This window comes from Anabrus simplex, chromosome 7 (genome assembly GCF_040414725.1).
Source record: "Anabrus simplex isolate iqAnaSimp1 chromosome 7, ASM4041472v1, whole genome shotgun sequence".
In the NCBI taxonomy this organism is placed as follows: domain Eukaryota; kingdom Metazoa; phylum Arthropoda; class Insecta; order Orthoptera; family Tettigoniidae; genus Anabrus; species Anabrus simplex.
This window is the reverse complement of record NC_090271.1, coordinates 73,469,290-73,494,173: the sequence shown is the minus strand read 5'-3', so window position 1 is coordinate 73,494,173 and position 24,884 is coordinate 73,469,290. Positions and strand designations below refer to the sequence as shown.

Sequence of the window (24,884 nt, the reverse complement as noted above, 5' to 3'; positions counted from 1 at the left end):
CCTATCAAGTATTATTTACAAATTAATGACTTTAAATGGAAATTCTGTTACTATACGAGTCATGGATGTACTCAGCCTCATTCTCCATGACACCTTAGGTAACTCCGGGAACTCCATTGGTCGGTTTACTCCTCTCCAGGTAGACCGCTATGATGATCGGGTATGAACTGGAACTTCTAGGATGAAACTCCATAATCCTTGACACTGGAATCTCCTTCTGTAACTACAGAACACAACACACACAGTTAAGCCCATTACTCACATCTGCTTTAAACACGCACTTTACTGCCCAATTTTTTTATCCAATGTCCTAGGATCAGAAATACTAATAGAGGGTTATTAATTAAACACCCGCATTTAGTTTAATAGCGACACGTCTTGGTTTCAACCTCTGTATCTCTGCTCACTATATTAGTTATTATGGTGGTTCCAATAGCCCCTTCTTTGTTTCAGATGATGTAGGTAATAATAATATCAGTTCAAGTTCGTGCTCTAAATGAAGGTCAAATAACTTGAACACACAGTCTGTTATTTCACCAGTATTAGTTCTTCTCATACACCGCTTGAATTAAGTCATTTCAACTATTCTCTACATTAAAAGTTCATACACCGGGCGAGTTGGCCGTGCACGTAGAGGCGCGCGGCTGTGAGCTTGCATCCGGGAGATAGTAGGTTCGAATCCCACTATCGGCAGCCCTGAAAATGGTTTTCCGTGGTTTCCCATTTTTACACCAGGCAAATGCTGGGGCTGTACCATAATTAAGGTCACGGCCGCTTCCTTCCAACTCCTAGGCCTTTCCTATCCCATCGTCGCCATAAGACCTATCTGTGTCGGTGCGACGTAAAGCCCCTAGCAAAAAAAAAAAAAAAAAAAAAGTTCATACACAAAGGAATCTGTAGTCCGGGACTGACACACGTCTGTCCGTCACAAGATAAAAACGAAGAATGCCACTAGGTAACGCTTCCTGCATCTTATATCAATTAGGAAGATTCCCCCTCTCAAAATTTCCATACGCCCTACTCACAAGATATTAGAGGCGCAATAGTGTGATAATCAGATGACCAGTGATCTTATAAGATGGTTAAGATTCGCCCAGACAAAATCTGATCTTACAATCCAGAATTATAAATTAATATCTGTCCTCACTTTCAACTCACATAAGGGACTTCCCCGCTGTTGAGTGGCTCTCGAGACACTAAAGACATGGCCTCCGTAACTTTCTACTCTTAAATACCACATATTCCGTCCTTTGTAGGAAATTATCACCATAAAGGATGTTGCAAACCCAAATACAATTCACTGATGATGAACAGCTCTTTTGGATCCCTGTACAATGCAGTATTGTTAAAATCATTTATTTTCTTGATATCAAAAACAAAGTTGGCCATGCTGTTTTAAAGATGGTTTCGAGATTACGATTGTGAAAAGTTTTACCTCTCCCTCTCACAAACGACTTGTGGTCGGGATATCCCCTCCCCTCTTCATCCTCGCTCAGCTTGTTGGAGACACGCCTTAGCTTCATGCTTTGCATTCCATGCTTAGAGTTCCCGCGTACTTGCTTCCAGACAAGTAAATGCATGTTCTCTTGATCCCTAGTCCTTGCTTCATGTCCCTGTCGGGTACAAAATATATAGTGATTAGAAATTGTACATCACTACCTCTCCTGCCCTGCTGTCTGATCTCCACCCGCCTAAAAGAACATATCTGTCACACCAAGAACCAAAACACAGATATTTCAGTGGTAGCCAAGCATTACTACGAAACAAGGCATGGAATATCATTTGACAAGACCATGATCCTAGCAGCTATCCCTTGGAATCTGGAAAGGAAAATCTGCGAGGCTATCGAAATCAAGAAACATCTGAACAATATGAATTTAGAAGAAGGATATAAAATCAGTAATTCTTGGATGCCTATCATTCATAGTTTCAAGACATACAGACCACAACATTAACACACAGGCAGAACCTCCAATTACATAACAGTGCGGGCAAGCCCCACTGCCTGGCTGTGACAAATACCATCCAGAATTTTCACGAGACAGCCAGGGGGGCTTATGTCAGCCAGAAAGGCTAGGATATAAAAGACCAATGTCAGGAACCACCCTTGTAGTGTGATTGCTACCTGGGAGACTGATTACCTTGGATCATTAAGGGGTATTTCAGTCGTCTTAACAAAGAATACTGCAATGTATTTGAAACGTCGGCAAACTGTACGTAATGTACAGACAACAACAACACGGTTCATCCCAGAAAATAAAATAAATAATATTAGCCTACATCGCACATACCTACACTTCAGAGCCCATGTACCATGGGTTTTTCTCATATTTCTCACTGGACTGAATCTTTTTTAACAGTTCCTTTTGTTGACACAAATATTTAAAATAGTTTTTGCAATTCACATCTCTAAAATGAAATGTTACCATTGCAATCCCTTTTACAGAATCAACTGCCAGTTTATTTCTCTCCTTTGTCCACTGTGCCTGTATCAAGAACAGCCTCTCAGCACAAGCATTATGGGCTGGCACTGCAAAGAAGAACTGTGCAATTTTAAGTGATTCACTAAATTGTTCTTTACTATCTTTTGGCTTGGTTCATATTTTTCATCATATGAGGCTCTGAATTAATTTTAATTTCAAAATTGTTCAAAACACTTATCATCAATTTTAATATTTTTATCCAACAAAAAATTGATAGATTCTTCCACATAATTCCATGACACATCTGCAAAATCAAGCCACTTAAAACAAGAAATCCTTTCATCACCATAAGACCTATCTGTGACGGTGCAACGTAAAACAACGAGCAAAAAAATAAAACAAGAAAATTTGCTTAACGATTGCATCCACATGTTCAGAAACTCTAAACTACCATCATAGACAGTTCCAACATTGCTCTTAAAATCTTTCATCTTAGGTGCATAATCATCATTTTCCATCTGAACCAACCTTGCTATCACCCTCACGGACATAAAATCATCCATCATCTTTTCTATTTTGAACATCATGGAGGGACTCTAGAAAACTCACCACATCATTAAGGGAGTTTTATTTCTTTTCTAAGTTACTGATTATAATTATGAAAAACACTAGCTAAAAACTAGATATGCCACAAATATATCTCACTGATAGGATCAATTAAAAAATTCTTGAAGACTGCTGGAGGTTTGTTTTGAGACATGAAGGAGGATTTTAGAGCAAGAAACATCTCTGTAAGTCTCTGAATAGCTGGAAATAGACTGAGAACTTGTTGGTACTCTGTTTCAGCAAAGTTACATCATTTCTTTAGAGACTCAACACGGACAGTATATACTAAAATATTGTTATATATTTTCATTATTAAACCTTGCAAATCAATTTCAAGGTGGTCAGTTCCATGCTGAATGCAGTTATTAAGGACATGAGCAGTAGTGTTGGCTACTGAGTGTATAATTCGAAGCACTGTATCGATTCTTTCAACTGTCCGAGTGATTTGAATCACAGTAACAGCAAGATCACAGCACACGAATCAGCTGACTTGCAGCAGACAAGCGTTGAGTGGTGCACTCACGGATCAGTGAGACACAACACACACCCACACACATGGTTCATCATCAGAACAGTGCACATTGGTGGGCAGCCAAACTTCTGCTGCAGGCAAGACATTCAGAGGCATGGTTTGCTGAAAGAATTGTACACTATAGCAGACTCTCATTCTCAGCTCATTTGAAAATAATACCCACTTGCGTTCACTGTCCTCCTCTTACAGAGAGGATTAAATAGTAGTTGGAATTTATTTGCAGTGTTAAAAAGGTATCTGCAGTCGCTTAAGTGTGGCCAGTATCCAGTATTAGGGAGATAGTAGGTTTGAACCCCAATGTCGGCAGCCCTGAAAATGGTTTTCCGTGGTTTCCTATTTTCACACCAGGCAAATGCTGGGGCTGTACCTTAATTAAGGTCACGGCCGCTTCCTTCCCACTTCTAGCCCTTTCCTGTCCCATCATCGCCATAAGACATATCTGTGTCAGTGCGACGTAAAGTAACTAGCAAAAAAAAACCTTTAATGAATCTTAGTATTATAACTTAGTTGATATTAGACAATTAATTCAACTCAGCTCGTTGAGCCTATCCTGTAACTATGAATCATGTTCATGACCACTCAAAATGATTTGTTTTATATTGGAAAGAAACGCTCAGTATTATCTCAATTCATATGTCACATCATTGCACAAGACTTCATTCATCGAATCATGAGATCACTGGTGTACATGGACAGAGTGTAAGTGAGCTGACTGACGCAAGAACTTGACTAAAAATATGGTGAGTCAGAAAACCGTGAATACAGTGAAATTTCAAAGTTTTTTGAAATCATTTAAGAAAAGACTAGGCGAGCAATTGATAGGGAATCTGCTGCCTGGGCGACAGCCCTAAATGCAGATCATTGATGATTGTGTGTACAGATATCTTTTCATGTAATTCTATATACTTATTATTACTGTGAGAGAAAGGCTTTGTAACATTAAAACTCGATGTGAAGTGGTGGCTGCGGGGGAAACCTGAATCTGAAAAATGGATTATGCATAAGAAAGCCTGGAGCATCCCTGTTTTCATTCTGCTGAGAGCTTTGATAAACTCTTGGAAGATTGGAGGAGTGTCCATCCAGCGTTGGGGATTATGTTGAGGAACATGTTGAAGAAAATCTTCAGCAGCAATGGAACTACAGTACAAGAGTGAGCTTGAAGTGGCAGATAGCAGCAGCGAGCACTGAATGCTCTTGTTGCTGCCTATTAGTACATGATGCACAGATTAGCAGTTCTAATGTGACCTGAATCAGATCACCTATCAGTTGGGTAACGTGAACAGAATCAAATGAATTGATTCAGTAAAATGAATTTAAAAAACCATCATTAATGAGCAGGGCATCCCACTCCAACCAGCACCTTGTTAAGCATCCTCTTCAGGTTAGTAAACGCATTATTACCATCACCTCTTTTATACCACCAAAATTTGTGTTACAGTTGTCACTACCAAACACCACACATTTATCCTTAATTTTAAACTTGTTAAGGATGCCATGATGTAAGTTAAAATAGTTTCTGCTGTTTTATTTGGCATACTTTCAATATTAACCCATTCATGTCACAATAAATGGCCACATTGTTGACTGTGGAATCAGATTTCATTTGCCCACCCGTAGTTTGAGTGTACCTGTCACACATAAACATGCATAAAATAGAAACTAATTCAGATAATTCATTGAAATTTCGCATTCATGCCAATGAAGTTTATGACTTGCCCATTCTTCATTCCTTGAGTGACTGCTGGCTGTGGTATAAATGTTTTTAATTTGAAATAATTTCAAAAAGATCAGATCTGTGTTCTCTAAAAACATCGCAATTTCGGATGGTGGATGGACTACACATTTTTTGTGAGTATTTCTGAAACACCGTTGTAACCACAAAATGAATATATATCAGGATTATTGTCTTTTTTTCCTCCAATATCCGATCACTATGGTTCTTTTGTGTCACCAGCTGCGCGCCATTTGGAAGAACCTGGTGTGGCACTTTCACTCTCACTTTCTTCAATATTCTGCTCACTTCGGTAACTTTCACTGTTGCTATCACTATACTCAAACTTGGATTAATTTTCCAAAACATCATTATTGCCATAATCGCCATCTTAAACAATGCCTACAATGCCTACAAGTGCTTTCAATCTCTCGTCGACATTAACGCAAAACTACATAATGAATACCATTGAAAATAAACTCATTATTCAACAATTCCAGTGTCACACAGAAATACAAATAGCATTGTTTACCAACAGTACATGCCTCTAGTTCCCTACTGTGTGCATTGTTAGAAATTATATTGTATCATTGCGAGCTGAGCTCATAATTTGATTCATGCGCCAAAACACCGTGCGCAACCACAGCTTGTCATATGATGTGAATGGGTTTAGAAGCTTATTTTGAAGTCCTTCATTCTTGTTGTCAAAGTAATGAATTAGAATGGGGAACATTTTTATATTGCCATGGTTGCTAGCATCTGTCAGGACACCAACAAAAGAAATGCATTCATGATCTTTTATGAAACATTCTACTGAATAATGAGGTGCTAGAATTGAATTTACAATCACTTCAATTTTGTTAGGGACCACATAAGATTTTCAATTATATGAATGAGTCACGGAAAGTTTCTCTCAATAGTTCAGGGATACAATCCATAGATTTATTACTGCTGTGGTGTGGCATGTGATAGATTATGTCATCACGTGACAGTGTGACAAGAATGATGTCCTAATCACGAAATTGATGACTGCTGGACAGATCATAAACTTCTTATTAGTCGATTCAGGATTACCACCCATAAAAGTCACGAACCCACTGCATGAATCCAATAAGGAAGAACCTTCAAGAGTCTACATTCTTACAGATAGCCAGGTCACCTTGAAGCTTCAACTTGATAGTGTTGCCACAAAATACCAAAACTCTGTTCTAGAACGATTAACTCACAATCCAATCAATACAAAGGATGTAAAATGTGTATGGACTACATTTCAAAACATCATTAGAGTCTGCACAGAAAGTCATTGGCTATGAGGAAAGGAAGAGACAAGACTGGTTTGATAATAAGAGTGAAGAAATCTTGAACATCAAGGCTAAACGGGATGCCTATCTATCCGTTTCTCAAGATCCATCCTCCGGAGAAAAGAAAATGCATTTTCAAGAACTAAAACAGAAGTGTCAGTCAGAAATCAGGGAAATAAAGAACAACTGGTGGCAGCAAAAAGCCAAGGAACTTCAGAAATGCTCAGATATCAGGGACTTACGCAACTTCTATGCAGGACTGAAAGAGCTGTATGGTCCCTCATCATCAGGAACTCTGAAAGCTGTTGATAAAACCACCATTCTTAGGGACAGCCGGGTCATCTTGAAACAATGGAAAGAGCACTTCAGCTCACTTGAACCGTAGTTCTGCTTCTGCTGAAGATTTTCTTCAACATGTTCCTCAACATACTCCCCAACCCTGGATGGATACTCGTCCAACCTTCCAAGAGTTTATCAAAGCTCTCAGCAGAATGAAAACAGGGAAGGCTCCAGGATCAGACAACATTCCTCTTGAACTCCTTAAAAATGGAGGCTCACCTCTAAAAACCAGTCTTTTCTATCTGAATCTTCTAATCTGGGAAACCAAATATGTTCCTGCTGCCATGAAAAATATTTTGCTATAATCTTACTGAATCAACTTCAGGTTGTTTCTGAGAGGTTACTACCTGAATCTCAGTGTGGGTTTCGTGCCTCTTGTGGTACAATTGACATGATCTTCTGCACAAGACAACTCCAGGAGAAGTGCAGGGAACAAATTACAACTCTGTTCGTAGTGTTCTATGACCTTGAGAAGGCCTTTGATGTAGTTTTTCAAAACGCTATGTGCAAGGTTTTGAGGCACTTTGGATACCCCAAGCACTTCGTTCGTGTGATCCAAGCTCTCCATGATGGTATAGTTGGTCAGGTACTGTATCAGAATGATATCTCAGAAGAATTTTCAGTCATAGATGGACTCAAGCAAGGATGTGTATTTGCACCTACACTTTTCGGCCTGTACCCGGCAGCAGCTATTCTTTATGAGACAACGCCTCCAAACAACACAGGGGTGGAAATTAAATATCGGTATGACAGGTGGCTCTTCAACCAGGCCAGACTTCACTCCAAAAGATTAACCTATTGTACCCGGGTTACAGAATTGCAATATGCAGATGATTATGCATATGCTCACAACCAGAAGAGCTTCAACAATCTGTCCTCTGTTTCAACAGAGCTTATGAATGTCTTGGCCTGATTGTCAACATTCAGAAGAACAAAGTGCTTACTCAGCCTCCTCCTGGAACCACTCCCCCACCAGATTTTGATATCACCATATCTGGCATAGCTCTGGAAAGGGTGGAACACTTCTCATACCTTGGGAGTATTCTCTCAACGCACTGAACCTCTGAGAAGGACGTGGAAAACAGAATACAGGCTGCCCGTGTGGCCTTTGGACGTCTCTCACATTGTGTATTCCAGAACAAAGATCTAAGTATTCGCACGAAAATAATAGTGTACCAAGCTGTTGTTATTTTTACATTACTGTATGGGTGTGAAACCTGGACACTATATCACCGGGACATCAAGAAACTGGAACGCTTTCATCAACAAAAACTGAGATCCATCATGAACATCGAATGGGATGACTATATAACTAATATAGCAGTTCTCGAGAAAGCAAAGCTAAACAGTATCAAAACCACCATCATTGGTCATCGGCTTAGATGGGCAGGCCATATCCATCGTATGAGTGACAGCAGACTCACTCAGCAAATCCTGTATGGTGAACTCAGCACTGGCGGGGAACTCGTACTGCTCCTCTGAAACGATGTTAAGACCAACTTAAGCAGACCCTAAGAAGAGTAGATATAAATCCAAGTACTTGGCATACTCTCGCATTGGATCGCCCTCAGTGGCGTGCTACCATCTCAGCTGCAGTTGCACAGTTTGAGCAAGAACGTCAAAGACAGGAAGAGGAAACTCTCAAGAGAAAGAAGCTACATCAAACACTGCCACTATCCAGTATTCGGGAGATAGTAGGTTCGAATCGCACTGTCGGCAGCCCTGAAGATGGTTTTCCGTGGTTTCCCATTTTCACACCAGGCAAATGCTGGGGCTGTACCTTAATTAAGGCCACGGCCGCTTCCTTCCCAGCCCTAGCCCTTTCCTGTCCCATCGTCGCCATAAGACCTACCTGTGTCGGTGCGACGTAAAGCCAATAGCAAAAAAAAAAAAAAAAAAACCACTGCCACGTCCTCCACCTTCCATCGGATGCAACGTGTGTGGCCGTATGTTTTATGCAAGAATTGGTCTGATAAGCCATCAGCGCCACCTTCATTGTGTGGACTAAGGATTACGGAACTGCAGGCGAGAAACAAAAACTGAGATGTGAGTATTGGCCGACGACAACAACGGTGTGACACAAGAGTGCCTTCAGCAGCACTTACTTTATTTTTCAGCTCAGTATAGGGTTTTATAAAAAATTTAGTTACTTTACTTCATGAACTTGCACCTCTAACAAACTTCATATGTTACTCTGTTTACATGTGGAGTTCCAGGTCGCTGGCACCATGATTTCGATTGAAGCATAAGTCCCTGGACAGCAAGTCATACATTCTGCTATCCATTGTACTCCTCCAGGACGAAAGCTGGGATATTTTTCTCTGAGTTTATCCGTAAATGTATATTTCCCAATTGGCATGATGAGAAATCATCTTAAAACAAAACAGAGAATGATCAAAATGCATTGTTCAGCTATAAAAAATCTTAAATTATAAAATAAAACAATGTTTCTGTGCTGTACATTTTGAAAATCAAAAAACTGCTGTTTCAATTTACCTAATAAGATGATTCATTGAGTAAGGAATATATAATTTAATGGAGATACAGCTGGGTGAATGCACACGTGTATTGCACAAACATAAACTGTTAAGTGAAAACTGGAAGGAAGAACTATCACAGCTATCTCTAAGCTAACTGAAAAGATCGATACATCGATTGTAGATTCACAATTAAGTATTTATTTATTTTCCACCTAGTCGATACAATGATTGCTTAAGGCAATTTTTAATGGTCAAAAGTGGTACATGTTTCGTATATTATCAACATCTTCATCTAAACAGTGTTATGTGGCTGAAGATGTTGATAATATACGAAACATGTACCACTTTTGACCATTAAAAATTGCCTTAAGCAATCATTGTATCGACTAGGTGGAAAATAAATAAATACTTAATTGTGAATCTATTGAAGTGCGATACGGACCATGAAGCTGATTTTATGTAACATCGATTGTAAGCGAATAACAAATGGTGTCATTCAGTAATTGATATAAAAAATGATATGTAACTTGTTGACTATATGAGATGGAAACAAAAATCAAAAGATCATATTTCCCAAAATTAAAAAATGCAGACATTAGCAGAAATCGTAAAAATGTGTGCAGATGGCACATTAAACGTCAAAAATACATGCAGACGTTTGGTAACCCTATGTAGATACAGCTGTACCTGTCGCCCCATGCTTCCGACAGTTCGCTGCAACATTTTCTTGCCTCTTCCATTGATTTCAGTCATGATGGTTGGTCTTGAAAACTTCAGTTGTGCATTGTCCCTTTTGAAACACTTTATCCTTGATATAACCTCACAGGAAATAATCTGTTGTGAAGTCCGGTGATTTTGGTGGCCACAGATTGTGGAGATAACTCTTTCCACAAAGAAACTGCTGATAAGAGCAAGAAACTCAGTTGCCATGTGGCAAAACAATAACCCTGAGTTCGGTCATTGTCATCTAGTTGCTCGACAAATTGCAGGAAAATTACCTTGTAACAGTCTGTCTTCATTGTATCCGAGAAGAAGAATGGACCCACTTATCGGTTTGTCGAGACTGCACAGCAAACTCTGACCTTCTGTGGATGCAAGGGTCTTTCGTGAATACCGTGTGGTTTATGTGTGGCCCAAATGTGGGTATATTGAGAGTTCACATTACCAGTCAGATGGAACCAGACCTCATCTGTGACCCATGTGATGTTCAGAATTCCCGGTAACCATACAGTAAAATCCAATAACCTTGTGCAGTAATGGGCCTGGTTTTCCTTATCCAGCTCATGTAACTTGTGAATGACAGTCATCTTGTTTGGCTGCAGTTTCTTTGCCTTGGTCATTCTTTGAACTTATTTAAAATGAATGAGTGTATGAGTCTGAGACTGAAGTTTCCAATATTGTTTTGTCCTTGTAGTATATCTTCATCTAGCTCACTGTTGTTCATTTCTGTCCTTTTCCCTTCAGTTTAGCTTTCAGTTTTCCATGATTACCACTATCAAGAGTTTTTATTAAATAAATTACTGCACAGTCCATCTGTCATCCTACATTTAACTCTTCTGCTACCTCTTATTGAATCCACACCAATTGCATTTGAAATCCACCCATTGTCGAGCCATCCACTACTTGTAGGAACCGTTATGGTATGGCCACTTCCAAAAAAAAGGCTTGCTAAAACTATATCTAACTTTCTTAAATACTCCTTGATAGTAACTCTGATTTAGTTAAGGGAAGTGTGGGAATTTGATATACATCTAGTTAACACTTGAACTACTGTGGATCCATCATGAGAAGTTGTTTTATGAAGAGAAAGAAATTGTGATGTTTATTGAAGCATCTATTCTGTGTTCTTAGTAATAAAATGTATTGTATTCTCCGACACAGTGATTTTTCGTATGTTATGAAGTGATAGTATAACGTATAATTTAGGTACTTTGTATTCTGTTGTTGGTGAAGTGTTGTTCTTTGAAGGAACACCTGAACTACATATTATTTACAGTAGTTTTTTTATTCCAGTGTTAGAAAGGTACATCCCAGGAAAAGAGCGTTCTCGTCTATACTTCCTGGAGTATATAATGTATAATTTCAGCTGATTACCAAACGTTTCATGTGATGTGTGGTTGTAATAGTCAACAAGTTTTTTTTTTTTTTTTTTTTAAGTATTCCGGTTGATTGTGACAGAACCGCTCAACAAGTCTAAGCCGAGTTATGTAAACATGAAACGGCATTTTTACTCACATCCAAGAACATTAAAGTGCCATGTGTTACGTATCAGTGTATAAACTTTCAATCAATATATTCTCAACTGCGTTAGTTCGTTTCCAGTAGATCGAAGCAGGACCAGCAGTTCTATTCTGTGTTCCACGAACATATGACAGTTTTTGAAACCAAAACCAGAACTTTTAAATGCCAAGTGGTTTGTCTTTGTACATTCAATGTATATATGTTTCATCTAGTTTAGTCAGATTGAGGCAGGACTGTCAAACCCAGGAACGTTCTTGTAACTCCAATGTTTCATATCATTATATGTGTTTCATATCGTATGTGTGTGTTTTCGAACAGTGCATGTGTTTCCAGTGTTCCGTGTCCATGAACGCGTGACAGTTTAGGCCAAAACTATGTCTTTGTACACTTTGCTTCAATGTGTGTGTATTTCTTCCAAAATTTTTTCAGATAGAAATGGGACTGTCAAGTCCAAGAACGCTCTTAGAGAGCCAAGGTTTCTTATCATTATAAGTGTCCGTGTCAAATTTGTATATATTTTCAACCAGTACATGTATTTCCAGTGTTCCGTGTTTCATGAACACAAGACGATTAGAGCCAGAACTGGGAAATTTTAAGTTCCAAGTTCTGCTTGCCAAGTGTACGTTGCATTTCAAGGTAATGTCTAGCAACCCATTGATGTGTTTCCATGAAATCACCAATAGGTACGTGGTATTTCATTATGATGATTGTTATCAGATTCCCCTTGTTTTGATTTTCACCAAGAACTGATGTGTCGTGACCCTAGGGATGACAACAGGCTGAGGACTCAGGTTCGAAATTCTGGGAGCGTATAGTCAGATCAGCAAAGTTTGAATATTAATTATATTCTAAACCCAAGAATATTCACACACATATGTATAAAAGTTACATATACAACTTTAAACACAATATACTCTGACACCATTTATTCTCATACCCTTCTCAAACTTCAGATCTTTCGAATGTCTTTAAGTCTCTATGTTGCACTCTCGAATAAGTATATTCACTGGTTGAATACTTAACTATGGAGTGGAATCGAAGTCCGTCCAATCTAAGTCTTCTCTCTTCGTCTCTTCTTTCTTCTGCATAGATATCCCTGGGGAACCCGTTACTCTTCACGGCGAGGTGTTATTCTCCCAAATATAAGTATTTACTGGTTTTTAATGATGACTATATTCCAACAGCTAATTTGACTACTGGTGTGGAAAACCCTTGTGATCGCCCACTGACGAATCACATTTACTTTCAGAGCCTAATGTCCCTTTAACTTACTAACAGTTTTCAATCAATCAATCAATCAATCAATCAATCAATACTGATCTGCATTTAGGGCAGTCGTCCAGGTGGCAGATTCCCTATCTGTTGCTTTCCTAGCCTTTTCCTAAATGATTTCAAAGAAATTGGAAATTTATTGAACATCTCCCTAGGTAAGTTATTCCAATCCCTAATTCCCCTCCCTATAAATGAATATTTGCCCCAGTTTGTCCTCTTGAATTCCAACTTTATCTTCATATTGTGATCTTTCCTACTTTTATAAACGCCATTCAAACTTATTCGTCTACTAATATAATTCCACGCCATCTCTCCGCTGACAGCTCGGAACATACCACTTACTCGAGCAGCTCTTCTTCTTTCTCTCAATTCTTCCCAACCCAAACATTGCAACATTTTTGTAACGCTACTCTTTTGTCGGAAATCACTCAGAACAAGTCGAGCTGCTTTTCTTTGGATTTTTTCCAGTTCTTGAATCAGGTAATCCTGGTGAGGGTCCCATACAATGGAACCTTACTCTAGTTGGGGTCTTACCTGAGTTTTATATGCCCTCTTCTTTACATCCTTACTACAACCCCTAAACACCCTCATAACCATGTGCAGCAATCTGTACCCTTTATTTACAATCCCATTTATGTGATTACCCCAATGAAGATCTTTCCTTATATTAACACCTATATACTTACAATGATCCCCAAAAGAAACTTTCACCCCATCAACGCAGTAATTAAAACTGAGAGGACTTTTCCTATTTGTGAAACTCACAACCTGACTTTTAACCCAGTTTATCAACATACCATTGCCTGCTGTCCATCTCACAACATTTTCGAGGTCACGTTGCAGTTGCTCACAATCTTGTAACTTATTTATCACTCTATAGAGAATAACATCATCTGCAAAAAGCCTTACCTCCGATTCTACTCCTTTACTCATATCATTTATATATATAAGAAAACATAAAGGTCCGATAACACTGCCCTGAGGAACTCCCCTCTCAACTATTACAGGGTCAGACAAAGCTTCACCTACTCTATAACTCTCTGAGATCTATTTTCTAGAAATATAGCAACCCATTCAGTCACTCTCTTGTCTAGTCCAATTGCACTCATTTTTGCCAGTAGTCTCCCATGATCCACCCTATCAAATGCTTTAGACAGGTCAATCTCAATACAGTCCATTTGACCTCCAGAATCCAAGATATCTGCTATATCTTGCTGGAATCCTACAAGTTGAGCTTCAGTGGAATAACCTTTCCTAAAACTGAATTGCCTTCTATCGAACCAGTTATTAATTTCACAAACATGTGTAATATAATCAGAAAGAATGCCTTCCCAAAGCTTACATACAATGCTTGTCAAACTTACTGGCCTGTAATTTTCAGCTTTATGTCTATCACCCTTTCCTTTATACACAGGGGCTATTATAGCAACTCTCCATTCATCTGGTATAGCTCCTCCGACCAAACAATAATCAAATAAGTACTTCAGATATGGTACTATATCCCAACCCATTGTCTTTAGTATATCCCCAGAAATCTGATCAATTCCAGCCGCTTTTCTAGTTTTCAACTTTTGTATCTTATTGTAAATGTCATCAACTACTCATTCGCGGCTCTCCTCAAATTATATCAACACACTAGCAATTCTCTTGGTGATAAGAGTCTATAGTTATAAAGCCTCCTTCGTAGGATGAAAGTCAAAAGGCCCTCTCCGAGTGATGAACGTCAAAAAGCCCTGTTGTTTACGTGTTACGAGGTTATATAGCCTTTCTTATTCCTTCTTGAATAATTCACTGAGTAATACCACCTCCATTGGCCACTCGTACACGTCACAGCATCACTGTTCTCTGTTTGGTTCCTTAAGTATGAAACCACCTAGTCACGTTACAATTACATGTGATGTTCCAGAACACTGTGGAAGCTGTTCGTATGTCTCTTACATGTGACTCTGTACATTTCCAGATGAAATGCATATCTACTTACACAATGTTTCACAATATTAAGTCACAAAGCTCTTGGCTTACGAACTTCTAAGCTGTTCGTATGTCTCTTACATGTGACTCTGTACGTTTCCAGATGAAATGCGTATCTACTTACACAATGTTTCACAATATTAAGACACAAAGCTCTTGGCTTACGAACTTCTACGCTACATCGAAAGTTCTAAATCCTTCTTTGGATTATTCTGTCATTTCAGTTATTATTATCACTTTCATGTATGAACTATGAATTATGGACATATAAACTCTCCTGTAACTTCCCTTTATATATACATGTGTTTATATGCCTGCTACTTTTCAAATCACAGGCTTTCTACCTTGGAGGTCGCGGATTCGAATGCCATTCGAGTCCGTTCGCTCACTCTGTTATATTACAAGTGTTTACAGGCTGAAGATGCCCAAAATAATGGGTGAAACATGTACCTGACCAAATAAGTCTACATAAAATCATGTAGATAATAACCACATTAAACGTGGTAAGTACTGAATAGGTGGTTTTTTATTAAATTATCCTTGATATCTATGCCTAACACTCTGTTATATGCGAAAGGCGCATCGCGAACCGCCGTTCACGACAGATGATGACTCCAAGGGAGTCGAAACCAGTCTTCTTATAATTTAATATATTTTTACAATGTGTTGAATGGTGGAGCATCCCTCAAACTCTCTCTTAACGGTGATTGTTCTCTCCCCTACTTTATTTACTTCATTGACCCCTTTTCATGTTTACTACCTTTTCTCCCTTCAGCATTCAGTAACCCTCCAGAGTGTTTCCCAGTTTATAGTATCACCTCTTATACGCCTCTCCTTCTTCTTTAACTAATATGCGTAATCTGCAATTTAGGTACTTCATATTCTGTTGTTGGTGAAGTGTTGTTCTGTGGAGGAACACCTGAACTACATGTTATTTAAACTAGTTTTTTTTAAATTCCAGTATTAGAAAGGTACATCCCAGGAAAAGAACGTTCTCGTCCATACTACCTGGAGGTTCTTCTTAGACTGCCACCTCGCTCCAGTACCCAGATCTCTATAGAGTTTGACTATGTATTCTTGAAGTGGCAGGAGTATCCTCCTGATGCAAACCATGGCTTCTATGTAGGAGCAGCTGTCATAACAGCCATGTTGCCAAGTGGAAGGAACTACATGGGTCTACCTCAAGATGGCAGCACTATAACATCCAGGTAAGTTGTTAATTGTATAGTAGTTAGGGCTAGGAGTTGAACCACCACTATCAATTAAAAGTCAGATAGTTGTGACGCACCCACTTGGCCCACAGATGTCTGACAAAATTATAATGTGGCAGGTCACTTTAATATTAAAATAAATAAATGATATGTCATTGTTTCTCCATAAACAGTATCCCAAGGGCACCAGTCTTCAAGCTTATAGCTTGAAAACGAAAGTAGATAATTAATAATAATAATACGTAATGAGACTCAGAAAACTCCCAGGGGTGGGGTGACGGGACACAAATTCATTAAGTACACTAACTTGGAATTTAAGGATCATTAATAATAATTTCAGAACATAAAAATTAAAACAGCTATTTATTAAGATGAAAAACGTGACGTAACGGCGTTTTAACGAAATCTGAACTTACGGAAGCAAAAGAAAAATTGAATGAAATTAATTTTTAAAATGAACTGTTGCGCAAAGACTTGCAGTAACTTATGCCTTTAGCTCACCAATTGTAGACTCTGTTGTCTTGAAGCTGATGATATGAGGATCTCTCGTGCCGGCTGCTTCATCTGTTGTTGGATTCCAGTCCTACTTCCTGTCTTTAACACATCCTACTGTACTCCTTACATAAAGTCGTAATGAGTCCTAATTTTAAATGCAAAACTACCATGGGTTATGTTCATGGAGAGAATACACTCGTATTCTTCCGTATTACGGAACAGTAGTGTAGCTAAATTCATAATAAAAGCTCTCCTCCCCTAACTAGTCAAAACCGGTCTCCCGTTGACAACCTCTCGTCATTGAGATAACAAGTCCCAGTGAGAGTAACTTTTGAGTAGAATATACTCAGATGCGAAGTGAACTAAGTTAAAATATTCTCCGACGTGCAGACGTAGAATCGTAGTAAGAGTCTCTTCCAAGAGTGAGAATCAGAATGTCCAATAAGAATGTGAATGTGAATCTGAAAGTGAATCTGAATAAGAATGCTAATGTCCTCTCCAGCTCTTGTCGGTGGTATATATCGGTTCAAAAGTCTCCTTCCATCAGCCATATCACATGGTCCAGTAAGATTCGAGGTCTCATCCCTTCTCCGATGTATTGCTGTGAATCCATCACGTTGCTTCATTACGTTCATTCACATAGGCTGAACTTTCCCGCTGAAATAAAGCGTCCCGAAGCGGAGTTTGAAAAGTGGATGTTAATAATGTATCAACTGTCTCTTCATGAGGTAGAGAGGGTAAGGTCTCTCGTAACCTAGATGACGTACTTTTCCTTGAATTGGGCTGAAATTAGCCTGCTGACTCTGGTCACCTCACAACGGCTATTGGAAAATTTACTGCAAGTTATAAATATGCATGATGTTGAAATACTTTACCCAATAATTTGTTCGTTCAGAATACGTTATAGCCGCGATACAAAGAAATGAAATGATGATTGAAATGGATGATAAAAACCCTATATATATATATATATATATATATATATACATACATATTAATTTAAACAAGACCTATCAGTGATTAAATATACACATCTTATAAATTAATTACATAGTTCAATAATTAAAAACATGCAGTAAAGTCCCAAACATCACATTCGCCCCTCTGAGCCTGAAACAAGTAGTACTTCCGTTGAGGGCTCACACTTACACTTTGCCACTTACGTTTCACTTGTTTTCAAAACCACTGTACATTCATTCATTACTGTATACAACATAACACTATTTTACAAAATTACAACTTGATGATTCCACCTACAACTTAATAACCAATAATATATAACACTTCAAAATTTCCATTAAAACACAATATTACAACTTAGCGAGTTTCTGATGTCTCACTTTCTCAAATGTTCGTCATCTCTTGTTGATTTCATGAATCCAGTGTATGCAACATTTGGCAATTCAATTTATATCTGTACAAAATTTACACAATCAAAATATATCGTATTACTCTGTCAAGTGTTGATTACGTTCTTGCTGTATGACTATCACTTCACACACGCCAACACATTCACGTGGTTTTAGCCTAGGGTAAAATTATTGCAAGTCTTTATGATGACTTCATATATTCTACGGGGAATTTACAAATCTTAAACTGCAATATTAATGATCCTCGTTTTATTAGATCCAATTACCAGATAACGAATACATGGCATTACGTAAAGAGAACAGACGTAACCTTGGTAATGAACTCGTGTCAATGAAATACACACATATCGTGTAGCAAGCAAAACAAAACTTGGGAAACTTCACCTACCAGAGAGCAGTCAGTCCACGCTGCGACAGGTGTATATTATATAAGAGATAAGCGTGGCCTGGCTCACTGACCTATATTCCAGCTCTACGGGAAGTCCACCGGACTCGTAATATATTTACGTAAACTTCTGATGTTGTACGTACCCATTAAAATGCAATCGCCGTCAGATAATTTATAAGCACAAGGTCCTAGTTTCTTATGTATACGATATGGTCCTTGATATAAAAGGAAAAACTTTTTTGTGACTTTATCTTCGCTGTTAGATAACATGGGAACTCTCAAAAGAACAAGGTCACCTACCTCAAATTCATCCAGTACCGTACGTTTTTGCTGCTTCTTTCAAAGGTTGCCAGCTTTTACTAGGTTTTCTCTGGCCAATCTAACATAAAATTCAGCATTACACTGCGGCACCTCAGTAATACCCAATACTCTCACCAATTCATATTGTGGCTTAGTACCGAAATGAACTTGCAAAGGTGTCAATCTAGTGCTTTCGTGCTGTACGGCATTGATCCAAGTCTCAATAAGGGATAATTTCGCTACCCAAGCGGAATGCCTCTCGTGAACTAGCGACCTAAACATGCGCGCTAGTTCCTTCATCACCCATTCACACATGTTCCCCTGAGGATTTCTGATGGATGAATGGACCTGAGTAATACCTAATTCACTAATTATGGCTTTCCACTTCTTCGATGTAAATTGTGGTCCACTGTCTGCCAGTATTCTCTGAGGAGTACCTAATTCAGGGACGTACTTCTCTTGGATTATACGACTACAGGATTTTCCTGTTGCTTTCCTCATAGGGTATAATCTGACCAATTTAGAAAAAGCGTCTATCAAAACAAAAATATATTGAAAGCCGTATTGTCCTTTTACAATAGGACTGAAAAGGTCGATACACACCAAGTCACCAGATTTTTCTGCAATTACTGCCTGACGAGGTCCCTCTAAATAACGGTTCGGTATCTTACTTCTCTGACATAGATTACAAGTGGCAAGAACCTTTCTGATTTCTCTTCCCATCTTGTCCCAGATAAAATTCTGTTGGATTTCAAACAGAACCTTATTAGCACCATAATGCCCTAATTCCCTGTGGATGAACCAAATTAACTCCATACGTAGCGATTTGGGTACACAAATAGCCCATTTATGTTCGCTACATTTTCTAGCTAGAAGTCCGTCTAACAATTTAAAAACGTGTCTACCGCGAGTCACAGTAACCTGCTCACCTCCCTGAAATACAGACAAAGGTTCCCTACATTCTTCGTCCACAGACTGTTCCACCAACAGGTTGCGTAATCTGTTTAGAGCAGGCTTATTGTCCTTACTAAGGCATGCACAAATTAAAATGCCTTCCTGTGTTTTCAGGAAACTTCCTTCATCACACAATTTCTGATCTCTGGACAACAGATCAGCAAGGACATTGTCTTTTCCTTTTATATGCACAACAGAAAAATCGTACTCCTGTAAGGCCAGTATCCACCTACTAACCCTATTGGATGATAGCTTACATGTAGGTATAAATGAAAGAGCATGGTGATCAGTCCTAATCTCAAATTTTACACCTAAAACATACATCCTAAATTTACTTAAGGAATACACAATAGCTAAGAATTCAAGCTCCGTAATAGAATACCGTTTCTCCGGTCCACTTAAACCTCTAGACGCTAATGACACAATTCCTAAGTCTCCGTTGTCATCCTCTTGACATAATACACCAGCCAGACCATAGTGAGATGCGTCAGTGAGTAACACATACTTCTTATTTGCCACCGGGTACTTAAGAACAACTGCTTGCCTGAAACCTTCCTTTAAATCATTAAAAGCTTTGTGGTGACCTTATGTCCATTTCCACATACTGCCGGCTTTTAACAAGTCTCTAATCGGCTCAAGTAAGTTTGCAAATCTTAGTACAAAGCGTCTAAAGAAATTGCATACTCCAATATACAACCTTAATTCCTTGATATTTCTAGGTGTATTGGTATTCAATATTTTCTCAATCCTTGTACTCTCAGGCGTAACCCCTATCGCAGATACACGGTGTCCCCTGTCTACCAAAAACACACTTATCTAACTTCAAAGTAAAACCAGCACGCTCTAACTTAGTAAACACCTTCTCTAAGTGACACAAGTGCTCTTCAAAGGTCCTAGACGCAATCACCAGATCATCAATATAAACCGTGGTGAAATCACCTATATCATCACCTAATGCAATATTTAATGCTCTAATTAAGGCTGCAGAACTTGTCTTCGTCCCGTAGGGAACGCGCTGAAACTGATACAAGCTGTACTTATGACTAAAAGCTGTCAGAGGCCTGTCCTCTACTCTCAAAGGAATCTGCCAAAAACTACTTCTTAAATCAACAGATGAAAACCATTTTTTACCCTCAAACCCCTGAATTAACTCTTCAATAGTTTGTGATTTTAACTCGTCAGTACAAATACGTCTATTCATATCCCTCCCATCAATACAAAGTCTGACGCTCCCATCACTCTTAGGCACAACGATTAAAGAATTTACATACTGGCTATTAGACACTTCAATTATCCCATCAGCTAACATAGCTTGTATCTGATCGTCAACTGCCTTGGCATATTTGTGTGGGATAGCATACCGTGGCCCGCTGAAAGGACTGTCATCCAGCACTGAAAAAGAATGTTCATAAACATGTGTTTTACCGGGTTTCTTAGAAAAAATCTCAGCGTGTTCACATAACACTGCCAACAATTCGTCCCTCTGGACTTCCTCTAATTTACTGTTACTCGCAGCTTCAAATAAGGCATCCTTCTGATCCTCTTTCAACCACAACTGGCATAAATTAAACCCCTCACTGGGTTTCTCCTTATATCTAGAAACCTCATTAACACTCCACATAACACAAACATTCGTTTTCCTCTGAATTTCATTTTTCAGTTTGAGTTTGACATACTTATTATCCTACTTCAGATTTACTGTAGCATCATCGTAATCTAACTGAGCCGATTTCAAAGTCAGCCAGTCACATCCCAAGATGAGATCAAATACGAGGTGAGGAATAACCAAACATACCTGTACTGAAATAAAACCCTCTATACAAATTGGCATCGCAACCTGCTTGCATATTTGTTTCAACTTTTTACCAACAGCTGTAATAATGAATGTAGACTTAACAGGCATCTCTTCTATCATAATACCCTGTTTAACTAAAGAGTCATACCATTCTGAACTAATACATGATTTCTGACTTCCTGTATCAATTAACGCGTTAACATACGCCCCCCAAATTTCTAATTGAAGCACAGGATAAACCACTTCATCACCCGAATCTAAATAATTATTATCTGGTTCACACATAAGATCTTCCTTAACATCTAGGTCATATGGCAATAGTTTCATAACACAGTTCCTAACTACTTCCTGGTAAGGCTGGAATTCTGACCCATCATTACAGCCTGCATTTAGTTTAAAGGTTGCGATCGTGTACCTACACTTGGCTCGTTAGTAACTTGTCCTCTTGGGCATTTCCCGTTCTATTTTCAGGTGCTCCACCCCTACCGTTATGCCTTGGCTGAAACTGATTACGATTCTTGTAGTTTGGCTGTCTCCTATTGTCCCTTGGTTCACTATGAGGAACAAAATTATGTGAGTTTCCTGTTCTTTGCCCAATGTTTCCTAGTGCGTCAAAACTCCCTAATAACTGCTCCATTTCCTGGATAGTTTTAATACTTTGCATACACGCTGCTTCTCGTACCCTGTCTGGAAAATGTCGTAACAGTAATCTGACTACATCTGAATCAGCCGTGATTCTGTCTAAATTCTGGCAAATCATAACATGTGACAAAAAATACTCAGTCATAGAGACACATTCATTATGTTTGAATTTCCCAAATACTACCCTTTCTCTTTCACGGCTTTGAACGTTTTCGTTCCAGTATTTGTCTGTGAACTTCATCTTAAATTCCTTCAGACTTTTCATGTTACTTTTATAGACTGAAAACCAGGAACGCGTCTCTCCCACAAAAGCATGATCAATAATGTCGATCGCCTCTTCCCAGTCCATAAACCCTTCCTCAATCCGTTTCCCAAACCATTTTTCTACTATTTTCAGAAATTCTAGTGGGTTAGTTTGTTTCCCATTGAACTTCGGTAATTCGATTTCCTTACTGTAAATCCCTCCATGACTTTGCCTCTCAGTGTTAACTTGCCGTTCTCTTACTTCTCATATATGCATGCTTCTGCCATCGCTATGCGGTTCTCTACATCTTTATCTCTTCTTTCAATTTCATTCACTACAGTGTTCTGTTTTTCTTTCAATGTCTTAATTTCCACTGTATTGCCTTCTACCATCGCAAACTTTTCTCTTTGTTCCCTAGTGTTGTCTTCTATTATACACTTAACCGTATCGATCTTGTTTTGTACCTGATCTTTCAATTCTCTTATTTCTTCTTTTTGGGTCTCAACTTTATTATTAATACTTGTCACCTGTGTCTCTAACTCCTTTCTGGTGTTGTTACTTTTTTTTTTCATTAATCCCTACAACTCACTCCTCTGCTCTACAAATTTCTTTTCTACCTCTTGTTTGTTTTGCTTAGTTGTCTCTTTCTGTTCCTCTATCTGCTTGTTAAATCTTACATTTTGTTTAAATAATTCTTGTAACTCTTTGCTATGTACGTCCATCCTTTTATTAGCTTCGACCTTGTGTTCATTCAATGTCTTACTTAATTCTCGTTTAGTTTGTTCTACTTCATTTTTAATTTCTGATTTAGTTTGTTCTACATCTGTTTTAATTTGTTCCAATTCATTTTTTATTTCAGATTTACTGTCCTCTATCTTACTCAACATTAACTGCATCATTTCAAGAACCTGAGTATTATTACTCTCTATGTTAGGACTAACCTCCGCCTCGCCCCCCATCGTACTATCGTCTGAATCTAACGTAACTTCGTCATTCCTACTCTTATTTCCTTTGCTATCTTCGCTCCTAATATCAGTTTCCTCCTCTACACATTTATCTACCTCTTCCTTAGAATTATTTAAAGTACTACCCTTCAGCACGTGTCCACTACGCAGCGTCATGTCTTTCTCCTCTTGCTCAGCCATGTTACCCCCAAAATCAAACACACAAGAAAAATATACTGTGGATACACAACAGTTACCCCCAAACTACTGAATTATCCTTCTATACCAGTACTTAATGATTTACGAGCCCCTCAGTTGTGGCGACAATATGTGACGTACCCACTTGGCCCACAGATGTATGACAAAATTATAACGTGGCGGGTCACTTTAATATTAAAATAAATAAATGATATGTCATTGTTTCTCCATAAACAGTATCCTAAGGGCGCCAGTCTTCAAGCTTATGGCTTGAAAACAAAAGTAGATAATTAATAATAATAATAATAATAATACATAATGAGACTCAAAAAAAACTCCCAGGGGTGGGGTGACGGGACACAAATTCATTAAGTACACTAACTTGGAATTTAAGGATCATTAATAATAATTTCAGAACATAAAAATTAAAACAGCTATTTATTAAGATGAAAAACGTGACGTAACGGCGTTTTAACGAAATCTGAACTTACGGAAGCAAAAGAAAAATTGAATGAAATTAATTTTTAAAATGAACTGTTGCGCAAAGACTTGCAGTAACTTATGCCTTTAGCTCACCAATTGTAGACTCTGTTGTCTTGAAGCTGATGATATGAGGATCTCTCGTGCCGGCTGCTTCATCTGTTGTTGGATTCCAGTCCTACTTCCTGTCTTTAACACATCCTACTGTACTCCTTACATAAAGTCGTAATGAGTCCTAATTTTAAATGCAAAACTACCATGGGTTATGTTCATGGAGAGAATACACTCGTATTCTTCCGTATTACGGAACAGTAGCGTAGCTAAATTCATAATAAAAGCTCTCCTCCCCTAACTAGTCAAAACCGGTCTCCCGTTGACTACCTCTCGTCATTGAGATAACAAGTCCCAATGAGAGTAACTTTTGAGTAGAATATACTCAGATGCGAAGTGAACTAAGTTAAAATCTTCTCCGACGTGCAGACGTAGAATCATAGTAAGAGTCTCTTCCAAGAGTGAGAATCAGAATGTCCAATAAGAATGTGAATGTTAATCTGAAAGTGAATCTGAATAAGAATGCTAATGTCCTCTCCAGCTCTTGTTGGTGGTATATATCGGTTCAAAAGTCTCCTTCCATCAGCCATATCACATGGTCCAGTAAGATTCGAGGTCTCATCCCTTCTCCAATGTATTGCTGTGAATCCATCACGTTGCTTCATTACGTTCATTCACATAGGCTGAACTTTCCCGCTGAAATAAAGCGTCCCGAAGCGGAGTTTGAAAAGTGGGTGTTAATAATGTATCAACTGTCTCTTCATGAGGTAGAGAGGGTAAGGTCTCTCGTAACCTAGATGACGTACTTTTCCTTGAATTGGGCTGAAATTAGCCTGCTGCCTCTGGTCACCTCACAACGGCTATTGGAAAATTTACTGCAAGTTATAAATTTGCATGATGTTGAAATACTTTACCCAATAATTTGTTCGTTCAGAA

The 24,884-nt window shown here is 38.6% G+C and overlaps 1 protein-coding gene across 1 annotated transcript in view; it reads left to right on the top strand.

Moving 5' to 3' along the window:
• The window catches only part of PIG-T (phosphatidylinositol glycan anchor biosynthesis class T), a 260,582-nt gene that overhangs the window by 222,483 nt on the left and 13,215 nt on the right, over positions 1–24,884 (top strand). The window contains exon 8 of the mRNA XM_067151175.2: positions 15,838–16,084. Within this exon, the coding sequence (XP_067007276.2) occupies positions 15,838–16,084 (247 nt within the window). The remainder of the gene's footprint in view (positions 1–15,837; positions 16,085–24,884) is intronic.